Genomic DNA, 18,345 nt, shown 5'->3' on the forward strand with positions numbered 1-18,345 from the left:
GTAATTGCACCACAGTAGTACAGACATGGTATCGAATTTTGCATTAAATTTCTTTATTACAAAATGTATGGCCTATAACAACTAGAATTCAAAACAAGAAAGGCATAGTAAAAAAAGACAAATGGTGTTTGTAGAAAAAAAAGTTAACCTCCCTCCCCAACCCCTTCTCCACGGGAAATAATAAAAACTTCGGTAGATCAGTAGAATAAAGCGAATAAAAAATAGGGGTCGGCATTTTTCGTTTTACTGCAAAATATCCATACCTGTGAAGTACAATAGTGTTAGCGAATTGGCTGATTCTATGATTGTGTTATATTTGTATTATTAGCTTAGGGTTTGTTTCTAAAATGAACGGGTTCATAGCCGTCCACTGTGGTAAGTAAATGAGCAACTCTAGTATAATTATTTCATTCTACAAAGTGTCCATTCTACATTTTCACATTTAAAAATATCCATTTAGGTGCCGGCTACCACAGTGATAATTTAAAAAAGGAATATCAGAAACTGTGCCATGTAGCTTGTAGGAAAGCAAGTGAATCACTCAAGCAGGGAGGCAATGCTGTTGATGCCATTGAAAAAGCCATAATAGGTGAGAAACCTTACAAATGTCACTAGTCTATCATCTATTTTGTAAATTACTTAACGTAATTTTATAATATTCCAGAACTAGAAAACAGCCCGCTGACCAATGCCGGTTATGGTTCAAACTTGAGTTGGGATGGTTCAGTTGAATGTGATGCATCAATCATGAATGGGCAGACACTACATTTTGGTGCCTGTGGTGCAGTTTCTAATGTCTGGAACCCAATCACACTGGCAAAACAACTCTGTGTGAAACAGTGTGACAGTCTCTCACTAGGCAGAGTGCCACCTTGCATCCTCACTGGTAAAGGCGCCAAACTCTGGGCAAAGAGAATGGGCTTGGAAATTGTTGATGACCGCAAAATGATTTCAGCTAGAGCTTACAGAAGCTATAAACATTGTAAAAGAAAACTGAAGAGATATTCTCAACAAAATGACATTAAATTCAGTCCCCTAGATACTGTGGGAGCAATTTGTATTGACTCTAATGGTTTAGTGGCAGCTGGAGCTAGTTCAGGAGGAGTATCGCTGAAACATGAAGGTAGAGTTGGTCAAGCAGCCTCATTTGCTAGTGGAGTATGGGCAGTTACAAGCAGAGATGGAATACAACAGTCAATAGCATCTTGCACTTCAGGATGCGGAGAACATTTGATAAGAACGCAACTGGCAAAGAACACAGCCGAGAGTTTGTTAGAACCTTCACCAGTACTAGGCTTAGATAAATGTTTGAAAGAAAAGTTTTTAGAATCACCCTATTTGTGGGATGTGGGGCAACGGCTGGGAGGGACTTTGGCTTTACGATTTGACCCCCAAGCTGGGGAAGGAGAGGTGATTTGGGGACACACAACTAAGACAATGTGTGTTGGATTTATGTCTACTGAGAGTGAGAGGCCAAAGGTAATAAATATAAAGTAACTACTTTTGTATTAGGCTGGTATTCCACTTGTCCAAGAGCTTTGTCCAATGTGCATTGTCTCACATTTTTTAAACAAAAGTGAGACTCAAAACACATGGGAGAAAGATCTTGGACAACCACCCTTAGATAAAAATCATGTACATCATTGCTTTTGTATGGCTGTTATTTTGACAACTTTTCAGTTGTAAAACTTCTGGCTGTAAATTCTTCACACCTATATTTTTCCTTTACAGTGTGTGTTTTCTTATCTTCCGCAAAAAGTGGCACCTGGGCAAAAAGCAGTGGTCTCCGGCCATCCTTTCACAGTACAAACCCAACCCAACCCTGTCGTGCAGTGGGAGATCAAAACTGACCCCCACTTGATTGAAACTAATCACAACGGATCTCTTTGACAAACAGTAACATAGTTCCTCTGACAAACTAAGTATTATGTTATGCTTCCAGTATTGAAAAAGTATATTAAAAATACTTGTTTAATTATTATGTAATTAATGTAGCATGAAAAGAATGAGAAAAATAAATGGTTACCATCAGAAAAAATTGTTTTCTTTTTGCCAAATGATGATAGATCAGTCCTATAGGCCCCAGAAAGATAAATCCACTACTCATCTCACAATCCGTAACTCGCATGTGATGTGGTTGTAATTAAGATCCTAGCATTCCTTTTCCGCAAAAGAGTATTTATAATCTTGGAACATCACAATACATGTGATAATTCTAAACCTAGGGACGCCTAGGGTACATCAATGAAAATTCCTGATTTAATTAATAAAAAGGATTTATTCGTGATTGTAAATGTAAATAATAAATTCGGTGAGAGGCGATTAAGTACAATAAAAATGTGCTCTAAAAGAAGTAGTGTTATTTTGAGTAAAATAAAAATCTATTGTATATAGAAATAATAGTGATATCAAAATGCCAATTACATAATTTTAATCACATCTTAAATGCCAATTTAAACTGATTTATCACCTGGAATAATTATCACATTGTACATTACCAAGTAACAGTAATTAATATTATGCTCATTGTACATATTGACATAGACAAAGGAATAAGAAGACGCACAAAGTGATGCAAAATGGGTGCAAAACATTGTAGCTGTTGACAGCTGAAACTAGATGGCGCTGCACAACTCCCTTTGTCTATCATCAAACAAAATTTGCATGTGCATAATATGACAAATGTCATGAATAAGCTTAAATTTAGTGACAACTTCAGTTGTCCAGGTCATTGGTCTCTTAATGTCTTACAAAAGTCAGCTTGTGACCAAAGTCCTAAGTTATGTGGCACCAAGTGACCATTATGACCTTTATAAAGCACCATTTTTTATCTGAATAGTACCAATTTTAAATAGGTCAATATAAAATACAACATGTATAATGAGTTATATACCTGTATATTCAATTGATATCGGTATATTACCAAATTACGTTTGACAATTTATATGATTTAATTTTTAGTTATTCCACAAGAAATTGATTCTTTGTTTGCGTTTGAATTGATATAAAGACTACATATGCTTTCCAAATGCGACAAGAACGAGTTTGGCTAAGGATATAGTAGTACTTTCTATTGTAAACACCACATTTACTTTTAAGAGCTGTCAGTGCACATTTTAGCTGTTAATATAATTATTGTATTTTACTGGTGCTCTAAATAATATAATTATAATTATTATACTAAGATAAAACCTACAAATTTAGAATAACTTAATCTACATATTTATTACGTCAATTTACATTGTCATGGAGACACCACATAAATCAAACTTTGTACTGAAGTAAGGTAAATTATTATTTCATTGGATTATTATGGAAGTTTCAGATTTAAGTCATAAATAATTATTCAGTTGATTATTTTTCACTGGAGTAAATAGTTTTTTTTTGTGTTTGTTTCCTCTTTGGACTACCGAAGTATTAAAATCAAGTTATTATAATTTATAAAGAACATACAAAAAGTGACATACTTTGGCAGTTGCATATGAGGCACTGTTTATAATATATGTTATTCTAATGGTGACAGGAAGGCCCTAAGAAGGAAGCAATCAAGTATATGTAATAAAATACATACAATACGCTAATTACATTATCTTTTAGGTACCACAACTGGGTAAAACACCCATTACCATTAGGTTTTGCTATGCAAATTGAAACAATACAGGATTTACAATATCATAAATAATATCAACTAAGAAATATTAATTCATTATGTAAAATATCACATACCTAAAGCTAAATTAAGGCAAATTATCAAAAAATATACTTAGTACTGATTAGAAAATTATGGATTACGTTGATTTCCAGTGAATGTATTTATATAACTACTAAACAAAATTCACAAAAATTCTGGCAAGGTTTGTTACCTAAATGAACAACACATTATTATGAATTGTTTATGAAAAAAATCGTTTTTGGTAGACAGTCCAATTGGTTAGGACATCAGGTATACAAGAATTTTGTAACCTAAGAAATATTTCCTTGTAGGTAATATTGAAAACCCTAGCCTCTTATTTTATCGTACCAATCCTAACTATTGTCTTAAGTCGTTCACACCAATCACATTTTAGTTCAAATGAGTATATAAACAAATATGTAAAAATTAAATGCTGAATAATACTGTAAAACAAATTCGTGTGATTTGTCATATATCACTGGTTGTAGGCTGCCAATCACAATTAACATTTAAAAGGAAAATAATAAGGACGAACTACAAGGCATCTCATCAGTCTCTTTCCTAGTCAAGCACTTTATTAAGACACATACTCACACACATCCATATTCATACCAAATCGCGGACTCCTTGGAGTTTTCCGGTTTCTCATTGCGACTCGGTCTTCTGTCATGTCTCGGCTCTTCCTTTTCGTGTAGATTATTTTCTGGTATCTGTTCATTCATGGACCTTTGAAGGTCACTCGACCTGTCCATGCTTTGACACGCGTTGTCTCCGATGACGGTGGATATTCTGTTGTAAACCAAGTAAGTGGGATTTGGGTTTTCCTTCAGGGGCGTGCTTTGCGGTCTGGTGTTGAGGGTGACGTCCGGGTTGTCGTCCGCCACGTACACCGTGCGCCGCGACCCGGCCGTGCCGAACACTGGTGAAGGAGTCGATACTGAAACGTACAAAATAGGTTAAAGAAACGAGTTGAAAAATATACTTCTGGGAAATATAAGCCTACAGGACTGAATCGTGGACAACGACACAACACAATAGAAGCAAGGAGGAATTTCCAACGGAGAAGTAATTAAGGAAAAATGATGTGTCATACCAGAGAATGAGAAAGACTTAAGAAGGAGATATATATTGCTTCACTGGTAAGGGCAATCTTAAATTTACCACTCTCAAGTCTTTATTTAATAAGTGTTTACCAATTTGTATTTTGTCAAAATGTATTGAAATTAAATTTAATAAAAGTATGATAAGTAGTGTTTACAGGATTCATAAAAAAAAAATTACCTGCTGGCAATCCTGTGTCCCCTTCAAGTCCCTGATAGCTGTTCCTATGAGAAGGTGGCACAGCTTTATGTGGCCGCCTCCTCAACGAAGCCCGTATCAGAGCGTCGTCCCCTCCGCCACTATGTATCGATGCCGTCGAAAGCCTCCTCACAAAATTCCCTTCAGTTAACCTAGTGGAATCTAAACTGGGTATGGACCCAGACGTATCAAAATCCGGCTTCTTTAGAAATTTATCATCAAATCTCCTGCCGAAGGAAAAATCTGCACTATTTCTTGGTGATTCTCCACTGGGGTTAGATGACCCTTGATCTTGTTCGGAGCTTTTAGACATCTTCTCCATATCTTGGCTTCCTGGGTCTGATTCGCCTGATTCTGAACCGGCAAGTGTCAATTGGGACTTGGAGCGGCTGGCGTCCTCGATTCGCTTTGTGTTTCTGGTGGGAACTTTATTGATCAAATCTGTGCCAGCTTTTCTAACTCTCTTAACAAATGACGCCCCAAAACCACGTCGTTTTGTTGTGCAGTTATCAAGTTTTTTATAATGCTCCATTATTTTCTCTTCTAATTTCTCTTTCTGACGGCACAAGGCATTAACTTTGTCCGCAAACATCTTCTCTTCTTCATGATAATGTTGTTTGTCCTTCAAAGAATGTGCTAATAGTTCATGATATTGTGTAAGGAGTTGTGATACATGATCCATTAACGATCGCCTATCAGCGTCTAAGCTTTTATTCATTTGGACAAGCATTTCGCAATGCTGATTAGTTTTGCTTATCTCCAACTCCATACTCGTAATCACTTCAACTTTTGTGTTTATTTCTCCTGACATCTCAGTGTTTCTTAATTTTAGTTGAGTTACTTCACTTCTAAGACTTCTATATTCCTCTTGCATATTTCTATATTCATTTTTTAGTCTGTCACTAGCTGTAAATAGATTTCTGAAATCGTCTTTCAACTTAGAATGTTCTGCTCTTAGATTGACTAAGTTTCTCGATTCTATCTTCAAATTGTCTCTTTCCATGTCATACTCTGCCACTTTTTTTTCGCAGCTTGCTAATTTTTCTTTTAATTCCCGATTCTCAATCTTAAGATCTCTCAAAGAGATTTTAACAGGTTCTCTTTCACTGAGCAGTATCTCATATTCTGTGTTCAATTGCTCATGAAGAGTTTGTAAAGCAACCTGATCTCTCAACAAATTGTCTTGTTTATCTTTAAGCACTTCTAGTTGCTTTAATATCTCTTCTTTTTCAGCAGCCAGCTGGCTATTTGCCAGTTGTAACGTCATTTGCTGTGAAATTAGTGAGCCATTCTGTGAGTTTAGTGTTGCAATGTTAACTTGTAATTTGGCATTTTCGGCTTGGCAGCTTTCGAGAGAAGCTTGCAAGACTGCAAGATCCGAAGTCAATTGTTCTATTTGAGGATTGATAACATCCTCTTCAGGATCTTTCTTTTCCGTCACAATACAATCACATGGAACTAACTTTGTCAGATTTATTTTTGCCGCTATATCTGATATCATTGCTTCATGATCTGAATTTGTCATTATTTTCTCCAGCATGTACTCTACATTCACATCTTTAGATATAATTTCAGAAACATGAATGCCAAGCTTTTCAATACAATTTCTAACTTTATCAAAGTTGACTTTTTCTGTTATCAAATCTTTTTGTAAAGTCTGAATAGTCTCACTGTCTACTTTCTTCTGTGACTTTAACTCTTGTGTTTTCTGCTCCAGATCCTGTAGTTTATGCAACATGTTCTGACTGACTTCAACTTCGCGAGTTAATCTTTCAATTTCTTTTTTCTTTAACTCTATCTCGGTAGTAAGCTTGTCTAATGAAACATCTTTTTCCTCAACTGCTTCTCTTAGTTTACCAACTTCTCGCTGCAAATTATGTGCTTCTTTTTCACTATATGTTAGCCTTGTTTTAAGTTCCTCTGTTTGTATAATTAACCCGGTAACTTTGTCTGCTTCTGGTTTTAGCATATTTAATTCTTTAGTTTTAGCGTCCAAAGTTTTCTCTAAATCATCGGCTCTTCTCTGTATAGAATCACAGAGCATTTGAATGCGTTGTTTGTCCTTTGTCAAAGATTCTAAGTGTTTTTCAAAATCTTGCAGTTTATTTTTCTCAGATTCACGATCTATTGACTGTCGGTCTATATGTGACTTCTGACTGTCTAATGAATCTTGCAACTTTCGGTTTTCTTCCAATGCATTTTTGAAAACGTCTTCTAGTTCCGAATTTTGTTGCATCACTCTATTGCAGTTTTCTTGTAATTGTTCACATTTTAGTGTTAACCTTTTCTTTTCTTTTTCTAGATCTAAAACTTTATCACTACTTTCTAGTAACGATTGTTCTCTCAGGCTATCAATTGTAGAGAGAAGTCTTTTATTTTCTAGTTCTAGTTTTAAAGCTCTCGCTTGTGCATTGCTTGTTAGTTGTTCCGATAAACTATTTTCACCAGATTCTAAGGTACTTTCGCATTCGTTGTCTGTGTCTAAATTACTATTATTACTTTCACTCAGTACAGATTTCGTTATATACTGTAAATGATTATTTTCTTCTATTAATTCTTGGATCTTTTGTTGATCAGCATCTCTTTCCTGAAAAAAATAGAGGCATGTTGACAAGAATGACAAGGTTGTTCCTCTATTGCGTTATATCGTAAACAATCAAAAATCCGACGAAGTAAAACACCCCGATTGATAAATAAAATGTCGTATAGACGCCAACCCTCCCAAAGTCACTCCTGCATTTCAAAAACAAGACTTAAAGATAAGCTGATGAGATTTAATTCTTACCAAAGCTATGTCATTGGCTTCTCTCTTTAACTTGATCATTGCGGCTTCTAACGTCAAACATTGCTCCGCCCGCTTTCTGGCCCTTTGTAGCTGTTCTTCTAACGCATCCCTGGTTTCCATCAACGCCTTGTTGTCCTCTCGTAGCTCTGCTACTCTGGTCTTGTAATACTCGGCGTCAGCGAGGCGATCGCGGTACCTCTGGATGTCCTGTTCTAGCCTAACCCAAAATACAATGAATGAGTACCATACTTATATCAATATTTCTAAGGCCAACTCATTAACACCTACCTATTATCGCAAACTAATTAATGAATTTACTAAGTTAATATTTGGGCAAATACAACTAATTCTGAACCTAATAAGTAGCAACGAATAAGAAGTGTAAAGTCTAATAAAAGATAAAAATTCATGCCCCAGAGCAACCAGCATAATGTTCGAAGCCGTACAGCGCACTCTATATTCGACATCTTATACTAGCAATGAAACTTCGTAAAATAGTCAACTCACCTATCACATCGTTCCGCCTTCTCTCTCAAGGCATCAACCTCATCCCTATACCCAACTGCTTTCCTGGCTTCATTGAACCACTCCTGGCTGTCCGTCCGTAACTTCGCGAGAACTAGTTTCGTGTGCTCTAATTCTTCGCGGCACTCTGACAGTTGTTCTGATTTTTCTTCTCTGTAAAAGATTGTGTTATTTTTGTATTGTTGTAATGATTGTGAGCAAGAATGAGGTTAAAAACTGAAAGCCGATATTCGGACCACAGATTTTGGAAGTTATCTATAAAAAAATACAACCAAATTCCAAAAGTCTATCATGCATGTCAATTGTCAAATTTTTGCGAAAGAACAAATTCTGGAAACTGGTATATTGAGAAGATAAGGATTTGTCTATGAAAACGCATGGACATATGCGTCTGTATTGTGTAGTTTATAGACCTATGGAGTAAAAACTACCAGTTTTGAACCTTGCAATAACGCATACTAAGAAAATGTCCACTTATGGACATTGTCGTATCTTAGAGTCACCACAGTGATTGGTATGTAATTATTAATAGATTGTCAGTCCACCACATGGCTTTCAAAAAAAAAGTTACTTACAACTCTTGTCTCTGTTTTCTCAATCGTGCCTTCCAGTCTGCAAGCTCAACTGCCAAATGCTGGCTCTCCCCATTACTCTGACTGACGTTTTGTGTTGATCTGGCTGTACCATTCTTATTTTCATTTTCTGTTTCATACAACCCCTCATTCAGCATTAGTGTGGCCCAGTTTTGTAAGTAATGATCCCTTTCTTTAGCTAGTCTCCTCATGTGATTGAACATTGCGGGTGATTGAAAGAGATCTACTGCGTCTGGCGTTAATACAACTGTTTGCATATCGGTAACCTGGAATGGAAAAGGTTTGTTATTATATTTTACACATACATCAATATTCACTAAAGGAGACTTAGGAGACTAAATTTAGATGAAAAGTCCCAAACGGTTTTTTTTCGTATCATCATGTGAGAGCAAATAAGTGGGATCCTTTTAATGTACCGAAACTTTTTTGACCAAATTTCGTTTCCCAACCAAATTTTACCAACTGCACGTTTGTCAACTCAATCTTTCCCATATAAACATTTGACAAACATAAAATCCGACAAATGATAATTTCCCAAACTGTTACTAATTGAAACTTTTATAAGACAAACTGGTTTTTTTTTCAACTTCAACTTCAACTTCAACATTTATTCAGCAAATAGGCCACAAGGGCACTTTTACATGTCAACATTGAATTTACATACAAGCAAAATAATAATAATTATACATCAACAATTATTAAATACAACTACAACTACCAAATCAAACTAACGTAATACAATTACTTAGAGATGTATAAGGTCTCTTAATGTCGAATTACATAAAAAAACTATAATAATAATATTAAAATAAAAACAAAACAGATACATGGAAAAAAAAATCTAAACTTATTTAGAGGTGTAAATGTCTCTAAGTGTCAGAACTAAAAAATAACATAGTTTATCAAATTATCCTTAGAGATGTATAGGGTCTCCAAGAGTCACAATCCTGTATGATTAACACATTACGAGAAAAAAAAGAAACATATGAGAACCGAATGAGGCGTCTCACTGCAATTAAATTAAAAAATAAAGTTACTAAATATATTCGTGTTAGCTTAAACAGACCCGTCTCCACAAACAGCACCCGTTCACGAGTACGACGCGTATCTCAGCCATCGCCTCCCTCAACCTTCATTTCAGATGTTTTACATGGACTATAAATGTTCGCTCAAATTTAATTTTGTCAAACCTATATGTATAATTAATTATATGTCAATACGAATCTTACCATCTACAATACAATACAAATCTAAAAATTACTAATGTCTTAACCTAAACTAGCAACTAACAGAACAAAAACTATGGACAACCTTTGCATAAGGAACGACCCGGAGCGAGGGTCCTGACCCCCCTCCCTCGACCGCCTGCCCACTTCCCCAATGAAAGACCGGGCCTCGGCACACCAACAGCCAGCGGTTTCCACGGCAAGAGGGGCTTACATCTCAGTCAATTGGATGAGTAAAAATTAGTCAAATAAATCACTGGACTTATTTTATCCAAAAATATATTTAGGGGTAGCCGGAGGCGCGGAGGGGAAGCAGCCCTCGCCCGCCGTCCGCAACGCAAGGGCGAAGGGGCTGCTTTGCCCGTAGCGCCGGAGCAAATGCGGAGCAAGATTCGATAAATTCGGAATATCGTTATTCGAAATTCAAAAAATGGTTTATATTAAGTAAATAACAATTGTGAAATAATAATTGTTGAAATAAGTCATTGCCAAAGTACAAGTTTGTCACGTTTTTTTTTTGATAATTGTTACATTTGTCATGTTTTGTTATGGTTTTTGTACCTATTCTTTGGTAACTAATATTTTAGAGTCATTGAAATTTGGTAAAATAAACGTTGCCAAAGTAAGCAAATGTCAAAATATGTTTTTGCATATCATTCTCTTGGGAAATATTTATATGCGACTTGTTTAGTTGGGAAATGATTAGTTGGCTTTTATATTTTTGGGATATGAAAATCTAGCAAAAAAAATTTGGTAATCCATTAGTAACCCCAAATAAGTATTTGGCCTGGCTGATGGCCTGATGGTTTTTAAATTATAATTGTTTATTAATGTGCGTGCGTATAACGCGTGGAATATTAGTACTTAATCCAACTTTAGTTTGAATGAAACAGCACTACAGCAGTAGTGTTAAGTTTACAATCTTTAAATAAACATGGGGGCACCAACAAATATTCGTCCAAGCAAACATCGGCCGTTGCGCAACTGACTCGCGAAAAGTGACACTTAAGTGCAAACTGAAGTCTTTATGTCAAGGTTGATTATGATTTATGAAGGACAGTCAGTGCAGAGGCGCTTTGAGAATCTTTGGAATAATTTCATGGCAAATTCTTTGTACTTTTATTGTTCATAATACATTTTATATTTTAGTGTTTGGCATGACTACATGTGGCATCAATAGGTCTTTAGAAAAAAAACATCAAGGTCGCTAAGAGCATTTTCTATTCAGTAAATACTTTTGGAAATAATTGTGTCCCCCTCCCTTCTACTTTAAGAACTGCAAACATTTTAGAAAATTTTCTGAACATAAAGCTTAAATAAACGACGTATGTACCGCGAAGATACGCCCTTTTGCTTGTATGGCTTTTTATATTGTATGAAGAACGAGCAAGGGGAACCCTCCATTATACAGATTTTTTTTTAAGTTTAATATGTAATTGTGACATGTACAAAGTTTCACAATTAATTAATCTGCTATCTCATTGCTTATTTTAGTGTTCATTGAGAACTTTCTTTTGCTATTACAACATTAAGTATGTCAAATATTATGCTATGTTATCACAATCACATACCTGTTTGATGCATTCCACAATGTTATGTTGTAGTTCCACATCTAATTCTTTAATCCTAGTGATGAATGTCTCCTTATTGGGACACTGAACAGCAGCCCCAAGCAACAACAATATTAACAGTTTCATGTTCTCCAATCCTTCCCTGGATTCCGGTGTTTTCCCCAAGCATATACATTCTGGTACCACCAGGAGTGTCATCCCGAGTTCTTCTTCATACAAACCCTTTACATTTTTGATGATAGCATCAAAGTTCTTAACTCTCCCTAATATTAATGCCTGGTCTTCTAAACCAGCTAGTTTTGTGATATGGAAGGAAGGCTCTGGGTCTATCAGGAGGTAAACTTGCTGGAGGAGCTCCCCGCTGAATAGAGCAGAGTACTCTTTTATGCATTCTGGACTTGGTAGGCATGATTTTAACTGGAAAAGACGAAGTAATATGAGAGTAACCTTATTTTATTGGTAATATAAACTTTTTCTTTGTCTCACTAAAAAAGTGACTGGATCAAAAAATTCGGAAAAACAGATGTCATTTATCTGTGGACAATATGAATGTTGGCGATTTGGATACATTTGAATCATACACATTTTAGGAAATAAAAGACTGGAACATGCCTATAAGGGTCTGGCAAGAAAGTTAGGCTTTAAAGTCCATTTTAAATTTATTTTACAATGTCCACAGGAAAGCTACATAACCTTTAACTTATAGTATTAAGTTTTTGACTCAGTTTTACTCAATCATATTATTAAAGTATCAAAAACGCAATTAATGAAGAATTAAAGGTGTATGAACAGTCCAGGATTTTCTAGCTAATATTGTTGCAGTTTACAAATGATATAGTCAGTTCAAACTTTTAAAACTATCTATAACTAAGTTGGTTTGTCAGCTCCCAGCGGCTCATATTTGAGCCAGAACGCTTATGGGTGACGTCATATCGTGGGATTCGACAGGTTAATGTAAATAATGTATATCATTTCATCTGGGATAAATTTGTTTTTACTTAAAATTCTTAAAAAAGTTCTCTATTACACCAAAAGCTTGAGAAATATGTGATTATTAGTTAAAAATATTTAATTAAATTCAGTGTCACTCAGTGGTGGGTAGGTATCTCAAGAGTACAGACCTGACCTAATTACATGTTTATAAATTATTATCAAATTATCACACCAACATGATCATAAATTATATTTAAACGTTCTTGTATTATTATTATCACTCATGACATGATAAGACACCATGTCAATGGTCATAAATATTACCTACATATAAAACGAATCTGACTAAACTTTACTGAATCAACACATTTTAGGCTAATCCTAACTGAAAAAGTCCAAAAATATGCAATTATATCTATTACGAAATACCTCTGTTCACTGAAGTATAACGAATAACAGAATAAAACAATTTTTGTGTCCCTATACTTACAAAGACATTAAATTACCATTACTACAACATAAGTAAAAACGCAAGTTCGTTCAGGCGGAACGGCTGTGTGATTTTGTCTCACGGCTCATTATAACACGCAAAGAAACAAAACCAAAGGTATCACTTACCCAAGAAACAAGGGGGCCGCTCAAGAATTCTTCGATTTCAGTAGCAGAAGCGGCCATTCTCGCCAAGCGTTATGATGAACGGAGCCGACTCCTTTGAAAGTGTCCCAAGCGCATGGCATCAAAATATTCCTCACAATTCACACGAGCTAGAAATTTGCTCAACATCTGCTATGGAATACAAAGAAACTACGGCGAGTACCTACACTGCAAGCAAACAAATTTACGCGACTATGTCTTGTCTCGTTTCATTGAGTTGACTGACACTTCATTTTTTTTTTTTTTGATTTTATGGCCTGGTTACGAGACCTTTAAGCAAAACTGATACGCGGATTAGACTCTCGCGCGAGCCACGAGACGAGCCGCGAGCCGCGCCACGAGACGCGAGCCCACCGCTTACACTCGCGTTCGGCTTGTCATTCGGTTATAAACCTTATGCCGTGCCATTAGTGATTAAATTATATTAGCTCGACGAGCTTGCGAGCCACGAGACGAGCCGCGAGCCCACCGCTTACACTCGCGTCTCGTGGCGCGGCTCGCGGCTTGTCTCGTGGCTCGCGCGAAAGTCTAATCCGCCTATGACACTTCATGCCAACCATTAATGTTGCCACTGCCAGTATCTACACATACACATTAGCCGCATGTATAGTTTGTCAAAGGAATGTCTCATTTCAAAAATAGAGAAAATAATACTATCTTTGTCTTACACTAGAACTAGCACCCAAAAGAAAAGGATGAGTATAGTTTTAGTTATTCTTATTTACTGATATATTGGTTTGACCAACTATAGCATTATAGCATCGAGTTTGCTCATATTATATCTGGTCAAGCAGATCTTGACTTCTCTTTGGTGGCCACTTGACAAGATGCGCTGCTGACGTTTGAATCCTTGATAGATGAAGATTTGATTTGTCAGATCTGTGGTCAAACCGCAAGCCGAGCGCGAACTTAAAAAAATGCAAGTTATTTAATATAAAAATTTATCGCGATAAGTAAAAATACACACGATTGGGTGTCATTAACTATAACACATAACTTAAATTATTTTACAAGGGAATGTGATTCAGAACGAAGTAAACGTGTGAGAATTAAGTACTCGAACCAACTATCGATTTTGTGTACGTCAGACTTTCCACCAAAAATCAGATAAACATACGATGTTTACTAAAGCAGCGAATTCGAAAGTCAAGTTCCAAGACCAACAACTGGATGATTACATCTTAGAGGTATAGTATTTGATATAATATTGCAAATAGCAGAAATATGTTTGTGTAATCCAGTAAAAAAAATCGTATTTAATTCAGAATTCGGTACTGAAAAGCAAACTCCAAAGTAAAATCGATGCACTTTCAATATTGGGTAAAGAGTTGGACAAGTGCAGTATGGAGAGGGACAAATACAAAGTGTTGGTAGAGCAGTTGAAGTGCGTACGAAGCACGCCCCACCAGCAGAGCAGTAGCATGTGCAGGCTCACCCCCACATACACAATCAGTGGTGGCGAGCTACTCGCCAAGACACGAGATCTCAATGATATGCTCAAACTAGAGGTAAGTATCGGTTTTTGTTATGCTTGTAACCATAAAGATCAAGTCCTCATTGACTCGACTCGAAATGCTGCACTCCTTACGCTATGGGAAAAATGCAAAACTGGGAATCCAAAACTATTCATGCTATGATAATATATACTTCATTGATACTTCAAGAGTAATTTGTTCTAAATATGACTTGGTTTAGCTGTTCCAAAAATCAGTATTTATGTGGGTCTACATTTAGATTAGCTTAGATAATTTAATTACTATTTCAAATAATTATTTATTATAAATATTTCAGGTGGAAAGCCTCCGAAGTAAACTGGAAGAAGCCTCAGGGGATATAGTTGCATTGAGAAAACAACTGCAAAAGACAGACTCCACTGACAATATAGGTAATAGAAAACAGTCTACTGCTTTATCTTACACACCAGATGATTATGAACAATTAGTACAAGATCTGGAAAAATTTCAGAAAAAGGTAACTATTCTTAATAAATATCATATTAATTGATATGCAAGCTACCTTTAGATAATTCCAATAAAAACTACATTCTATGTTGATCATTATTATCATACCTTTCATATCACTGTTCTGTATTCTATGGTACATGTGCCGGTAAACTTCTTGAAAGGCAAGGTCGCATGTTCAAGAAGTTTGCTGGCACCTGTATAACAGTGTCATTATAATACTTTATACCATATTTAAGCTTTCAAATTATTATATTTTGATAATCAAAATTGTTTATCTAAAACAGTATCAACAAATCCACCTCGACTATCGGGCCACTTTAGATGAAAAAGAAGAACTGGTTGCTGACAGAGATTACTACAAAAACAAAGTGCAAAGATTGAACCATCAAATCAGCTTCATTCTAGCTAACAGAGTCAAGTCCCAACAAGACAATAGTGCACCAAAACCAGTGGTCGATTTAGACGCCCTGGTGATGGAAAACAAATACCTCCACGAGAGAATAACCCAGCTGCAAGTTGAAAAGGAAATTATTAAAAGGACACTAACAAAGTACAAGGTGAAAATACTTGTATTGGCTCTAAAGTATATCTGAGCCCCTACTGCAAAAAACTAGAGTAATTTTGATAAAATTGTTGCAGTATATCATGAAATTGATTTTTCAAAATTAAATTTGAATTATATAACGGCCATTAGTGGCAAACTTGTTTTATCTGCAGGAAGTACCTAATATTGAATTTCATGTTATCATTTGTTTGCAGGCATTGCTTGAAAACAGGAATAATGGTAATTCATTTAGCTTATCAAAAGGATTTGCGGATGTTATGACTCAAAAACAAGGTTTGGTATATACTCAATTTTGCTTGTTAGCAGACATTCCCCTGCTTAATACAAAATTTAAATTCACTAAATAATTCGTGTTTACCTTTGTATACGTTCCTACAAGGCCATTTGCTCAAAGAGTTTCTACTTTATCATTATAATTATTAAGTCTATAATATATCAGCAGAAACATTTTATTGGCCTGTTAATTTTAAATCTCGACTGTATATTGATTGTCATATGGTCGAAAATCAGATGTATAAAAAACGTTCATTAATCAGTACATATTACGTTGTTCATTGTTGCTATGTTATTGGTGTTGTTGCCATTGGTCATTTTAAATTGTAACGTATTTTCTTCAGTTCGAGAATACCTGGAAGTGAACTCAAAAACTGGCCTCAAAAGAACTTCAGCGGCAGAACTAAAGTCTATTTGTTTAGGCCTCTTTGAGGCCCTCAATGATAAGTCCATTGCTCTACAGCATCAGAGGAAAACAAATCAGTGAGTTCAAAATAATATATATTTTATTGATAATTATCTTATTTTGCCACATTCTGGTGATTAACCTTTTGAACGCCAAGAACACCTACCTAAACGTCGTAGTGTTATGGCGTACGCTGTCAAAGTAACCTTCACACGTTCAAGTAAGGTTTACATTAGGACATTAGCTCGCTTGCGCCCGTGACCTTAGCGTGTGAGTGACGTTTTTGTTTATGACGTAAACGCATTTTCCATTTCGCAGGATACTAGCAAATCGTATTACAGAACTGGAAAAGACATTGGAAAATTGGTGCGACGGACAGAAATACATACCCATATTTCCATCACAGATGTTACTTGACGAATTCTGCGCAGATGCCGACACCGCATCTGTGAAATCTCGGGACTCTAAAGAAAAATACAATGACGATGACACTGGAGATGTGGATAATAAAGTGTCAGACAGTGACAATGATGTTAAAAGTACTGATAGCTCTTCCGATGACGCAGGAAGCAACTACGAATTTAATGACGATGGTGAAGATACAAAGTTAACTTCCAAAACTGTTTTGCCAATAGAATTAGAAGAGCTAGTTAAAGAAGCGTTGGCTGAAATTAAAGCTTCTAGTAATACTGATAATATTGCGGAAATTCCAGCTCTTTCATAAAAACATCTAATGGATTATTTATCTAAATTAAACCATGGAAAATGGATCGAACATAACATAACATGCATAACAAAGACACAAGGAAATCTTTAAGTAAGGGTTCAATTCAAAATAGAGAGAAAGTTAACCCTTTGAACGTCACGCCTTTTACATGTACCTATACGCGCCATTGTAAACCTTATCGTAATATACGAAGGTTGATATTACACTGTAACCGAGCGCGTCTGTTGACCCTGGTTAAAGAACCTTCACCATAGTATATCATGACAAGATTGAAAAGAATTCTAGTCAAATTATAATATATGAGCATTTACGATACGCCAAAGATCTGAATATAAGTTATTATAGTTTTCGAATGTAAACTGTTGTGAGATATACTAACATTGAATAATTTTACGGTTTAGACTCACTTGTTTTGAGTCACTCGCGCGACATCGCACTCGACTCGCACTCGCTGCTCGTACTACTAGTGCTTGAGAAAGGAGACCTAGGCTCTCCGAAACATGTCGCGCGAGTGACTTAAAACAAGTGAGTCTAAACCGTAAAATTATTCAATATTATAGTTTTGTTAAAATTTTATTATAGGTATCGTTAACATTCCATGTCTGTATATCTAGTCCAATTTTTTCTTAGTATAGGAATTGTTTATTTTTTTGTGTAATAAATATATTCAAATGGGCAACACTAGTTTTAATAAAACACTTGTAAGGTAAAATAATTTATTATGTATAATCATAATCAATATTAGTACAACCTATAATAAAATAATGTAATAAGATACACTTGAATAAGGTAACGTTTCAGCAATACGGCGCTTATTGCCATGATACATAAATACTTATACCCTATTTGGGTTGTAGGCTCGACACATTCTAAATACTTGTTGATAATAATGATAATATTATCAATGAAATATAAGGATATAGTAGTTTGCATACATTACTTTTTCTATGACAGCTGCAGCAAAAAAAAAAAAAGAGTTATTATTAAAAAAAAGAGTTATTATTTAAAAAAAAGAGTTATTATTAAAAAAAAAGAGTTATTATTTAAAAAAAATTGAGTTATTATTTAAAAAATAAATAAATAAATAAATAAATAAATAAATATTATAGGACATTATTACACAAATTGACTGAAAAAAGAGTTATTATTGT

The 18,345-nt window shown here is 35.3% G+C and overlaps 3 protein-coding genes across 3 annotated transcripts; 2 read left to right on the plus strand and 1 right to left on the minus strand.

Moving 5' to 3' along the window:
* Positions 1-220: 220 nt before the first annotated feature.
* Positions 221-1,970, plus strand: LOC134651820 (threonine aspartase 1). The gene is made up of 4 exons (XM_063506932.1): positions 221-375; positions 461-589; positions 665-1,479; positions 1,732-1,970. The coding sequence occupies exons 1-4, from the start codon at positions 348-350 to the stop codon at positions 1,888-1,890; spliced, it is 1,131 nt and encodes a 376-aa protein (XP_063363002.1). The 5' UTR covers positions 221-347; the 3' UTR covers positions 1,891-1,970.
* A 1,074-nt stretch (positions 1,971-3,044) lies between these two features.
* On the minus strand, positions 3,045-13,486 carry LOC134651309 (protein Daple). Its single transcript, XM_063506366.1, has 7 exons — positions 13,224-13,486; positions 11,673-12,089; positions 8,858-9,141; positions 8,265-8,435; positions 7,758-7,974; positions 4,955-7,559; positions 3,045-4,610 (listed from the first exon to the last, which is right to left on the minus strand). The coding sequence occupies exons 1-7, from the start codon at positions 13,278-13,280 to the stop codon at positions 4,264-4,266; spliced, it is 4,098 nt and encodes a 1,365-aa protein (XP_063362436.1). The 5' UTR covers positions 13,281-13,486; the 3' UTR covers positions 3,045-4,263.
* A 780-nt stretch (positions 13,487-14,266) lies between these two features.
* Positions 14,267-17,237, plus strand: LOC134651821 (coiled-coil domain-containing protein 149). The gene is made up of 7 exons (XM_063506933.1): positions 14,267-14,446; positions 14,525-14,767; positions 15,051-15,230; positions 15,508-15,780; positions 15,983-16,061; positions 16,406-16,544; positions 16,786-17,237. Exons 1-7 carry the CDS (start codon positions 14,378-14,380, stop codon positions 17,189-17,191), a joined length of 1,389 nt encoding a protein of 462 aa, XP_063363003.1. The 5' UTR covers positions 14,267-14,377; the 3' UTR covers positions 17,192-17,237.
* The last annotated feature ends 1,108 nt before the right edge of the window (positions 17,238-18,345 follow it).

Source organism: Cydia amplana, chromosome 10, assembly GCF_948474715.1.
Source record: "Cydia amplana chromosome 10, ilCydAmpl1.1, whole genome shotgun sequence".
NCBI lineage: Eukaryota > Metazoa > Arthropoda > Insecta > Lepidoptera > Tortricidae > Cydia > Cydia amplana.

Coding starts and splice junctions, on each gene's coding strand:
- LOC134651820 (XM_063506932.1), top strand. CDS start 348: ATGAACGGGTTCATAGCCGTCCACTGTG. Junction 376..460: donor GTTCATAGCCGTCCACTGTG/GTAAGTAAATGA, acceptor ATATCCATTTAG/GTGCCGGCTACCACAGTGAT. Junction 590..664: donor CATTGAAAAAGCCATAATAG/GTGAGAAACCTT, acceptor ATAATATTCCAG/AACTAGAAAACAGCCCGCTG.
- LOC134651309 (XM_063506366.1), bottom strand. CDS start 13,280: ATGGCCGCTTCTGCTACTGAAATCGAAGAATTCTTGAGCGGCCCCCTT. Junction 12,090..13,223: donor GCGGCCCCCTTGTTTCTTGG/GTAAGTGATACC, acceptor CGTCTTTTCCAG/TTAAAATCATGCCTACCAAG. Junction 7,975..8,264: donor AAGGCGGAACGATGTGATAG/GTGAGTTGACTA, acceptor ATTTTGGGTTAG/GCTAGAACAGGACATCCAGA.
- LOC134651821 (XM_063506933.1), top strand. CDS start 14,378: ATGTTTACTAAAGCAGCGAATTCGAAAGTCAAGTTCCAAGACCAACAA. Junction 14,447..14,524: donor TGGATGATTACATCTTAGAG/GTATAGTATTTG, acceptor TATTTAATTCAG/AATTCGGTACTGAAAAGCAA. Junction 16,062..16,405: donor TGTTATGACTCAAAAACAAG/GTTTGGTATATA, acceptor TATTTTCTTCAG/TTCGAGAATACCTGGAAGTG.